Source organism: Gekko japonicus, unplaced genomic scaffold (assembly GCF_001447785.1).
Source record: "Gekko japonicus isolate JY-2015 unplaced genomic scaffold, Gekko_japonicus_V1.1 scaffold3331, whole genome shotgun sequence".
NCBI classification, from domain to species: Eukaryota; Metazoa; Chordata; class Lepidosauria; order Squamata; family Gekkonidae; genus Gekko; species Gekko japonicus.
Window position 1 is genome coordinate 88,895 of NW_015162057.1, and position 2,834 is coordinate 91,728.

At 41.4% G+C, this 2,834-nt stretch overlaps 1 protein-coding gene across 1 annotated transcript in view; it reads left to right on the plus strand.

The window, feature by feature from the left end:
• The window catches only part of LOC107105609 (kalirin-like), a gene marked incomplete at its 5' end in the record, with an annotated part of 93,689 nt that overhangs the window by 35,230 nt on the left and 55,625 nt on the right, over positions 1 to 2,834 (plus strand). The window contains one exon of the mRNA XM_015405607.1: positions 1,284 to 1,525. Coding sequence (XP_015261093.1) covers positions 1,284 to 1,525 — 242 coding nt within the window. The remainder of the gene's footprint in view (positions 1 to 1,283; positions 1,526 to 2,834) is intronic.

Genomic DNA, 2,834 nt, shown 5'->3' on the forward strand with positions numbered 1-2,834 from the left:
TTTCCCTTCCCCTCCCCACAACAGACACCCTGTGAGGTAGGTGGGGCTGAGAGAGCTCTTTCTAGAACTGTCCTTGAGAGAACAGCTCTGACAGAACTATGGCTTTGCCCAAGGTCATCCAGCCAGGTGCAAGTGGAGGAGTGGGGAATCAAACCCCGTTCTCCCAGATTAGAGTCTGCACACTTAACCACTACACCAAACTGGCTCTCAGAGATTGTGTGACTCCCATTTTTCAGTGGCCAATAACACAGCAGAGAAATCCACTAGTGCTTAGCCATATGAAAAAATGGGTCTTTTCAGCTGCTTGTCAGTTTCAAAAAAGGTCTTGTCAGTTTTGACATTAGTTTCCCCCCCATGCCTGCATTCCTTTCTATTCCCTTTCATTCAAGGAACTAACACTAAAATGCATATGCAAAGCCTGAACCACAGGGATTTAAATGGAAGATGCTTGCTGGATGCTACTGCGCAGTTGCGATAGAACAATCACATGATTTTTTCAAAAAAACAAACCTTTGGATGCCACCCCCCATACATCACAAAGGGGGGGGGGACCATTTTGGCATTTTCCGGAAGCCTAACACTAAAAAGCTTGCTGGATGCTACTGCGCAGTTGCGATAGAACAATCACATGATTTTTTCAAAAAAACAAACCTTTGGATGCCACCCCCCATACATCACAAGTGATGTGCCACCCTGATTTAGAAAAGTGCATTTTAAAAATTGTAGCTGATCTCAAGTCAGGATCAAAGTCTGAAAATCTGCAATAAGATATTCAAGTCATCCCTTGGTGAATGTTTATAATCACCTAGGAAGCTAACCCATCAGTGTTGTTCTTACAGAACTTTGCATGAACAGTGTGGTACATTGCCACATGAGATGTGTTTCCCACCAATACTTAATCAGTTGCTTTGCATGGTTTTTTTAAGTGTCTAGGTGTAGCTGCTGTTCCAAGTCAAATAGCAGAGTATACGTTGCTTCCATCATCTGTGTTGAGAGAATGAAGTTGTACCCATGAACTCTGAAGGCTGTAAGCTGCAGTGGTGGATGTTGCACTCTCTTTGCTCAGCCCGCCCTTGCAAATGTACCTTCCCCTCATTGCATCAGGAGGAAGTTTTGGTGTTTCCCAGTCATATAGCCATCTCGTATTTTCTAGTTTTATTCTAAGGGCGTTGCCTTGCACGATGCTGTTTGTTTGCGATCAAGTGAGTCTGATGCTTCTTGTGTGAGGCAATGCGGTGTTGCAAATGGGGAGTTCTATACTGACACCTACTATTCTGCTCCAGCACTACAGTCACCTATAGAGTATCAGCGCAAAGAGAGCAGCACTTCTGCAGTCATGAGACCCCAGACCAGCAGGGTACCTCAGCCCATCACCAGGCCGTATTCCTCAGGTGCAGTAGGGCCTGACAAGCCTTTGAAGGCTACAATTCGTAACCCGTCTCTGCCACCTTTGAAGATATCTACCTCCAATGGCAGCACAGGGCACGAGCAGCACCAGCCTGGGGACAAGTATGAACAAAGCAAGGTACGTCTCTCATTCAGTACTGACCATGCTTCCTTGCACCAGACAGTAATTCTTATCGTTTTACATTTGGCTGCATACTAGTCCGTCCTGTGACAAAAGTATGAAAACAAACAAGCATAAGAGATGCTCAGATAGCCCAGTCTTCCATCTCCCCTTGAAAATGAGTGGCAAATGTGCATAATGCAGTCCCTATATATATGTACGTGTATGAGAACCTGCCTTGGAAGTGTGTGGCTCTGAGCAGATGATGCATGGGGGTGTGGAAGGGAAGGGAACTGAAAACAAATCAGCCAGTATCATTATGCCCCTGTATAAATCAATGGTGCGACCTCATTTGGAGTACTGTGTACAGTTCTGGTCACCACACCTCTATAGCACTGGAAAAAGTGCAGAAAAGGGGAACTAGAATGATAAAAGGGCTGGAACATTGTCTCTATGAAGAAAGGTTGATGGGTAAAATACCATTTTTGCCTGAAATATTATTACTAAACATATTTCCAAAGGAGTTTGATAAAGGTGATAGATATTTGATAGTACACCTATCTACTGCAGCAAGAATATTATATGCAAAATATTGGAAACAAATAGAAACACCAAAGAAGCAAGAATATGTGAATAAACTGTTGGAGACGGCTGAAAATGACAAATTGTCATTGTTGATGAGAGGGACAACAGACCCAACATTTCAAAAGACGTGGAAAAAACTGTATGATTGGTACAATATAAATGCATAACTTAAAGTAATGAAATTTTTGCTATTATTAATATTTTTTAGTTAAATAGAAACTATGGTAAAAAGATAAGAGTATACAGAAACTTAAGCAAACTTATAGAAATTCTTTAAATATGGTAATAGAGTTATAAGATAATATACTGATCTCTTTGCATGTTTTATGTGTGTAAGTGGATGTTTGTTATGTAGTATGTTTGTTGGTATATAATATGAAAAATAATAAAAGTGTACCTTATGGGTACTTAAAAAAAAGAAAGAAAGGTTGATGGGTGACATGATCGAGGTTTATAAGATTATGCATGGGATAGAGCAGGTAGAGAAAGAAGTACTTTTCTCCCTTTCTCACAATATAAGAACTCATGAACACTCAATGAAATTGCTGAGCAGTCAGGTTAGAACAGATATTTCTTCACCCAAAGAGTGATTAATACATAGAATTCACTGCTACAGGAGGTGGCGGTGGCTACAAGCATGGACAGCTTCAAGAGGGAATTAGATAAGCATATGGAGCAGAAGTCCATTGGTGGCTATTTGCCATAAGGTATAGATAGGAACTCTCAGGCTTCGGCAAGTGAT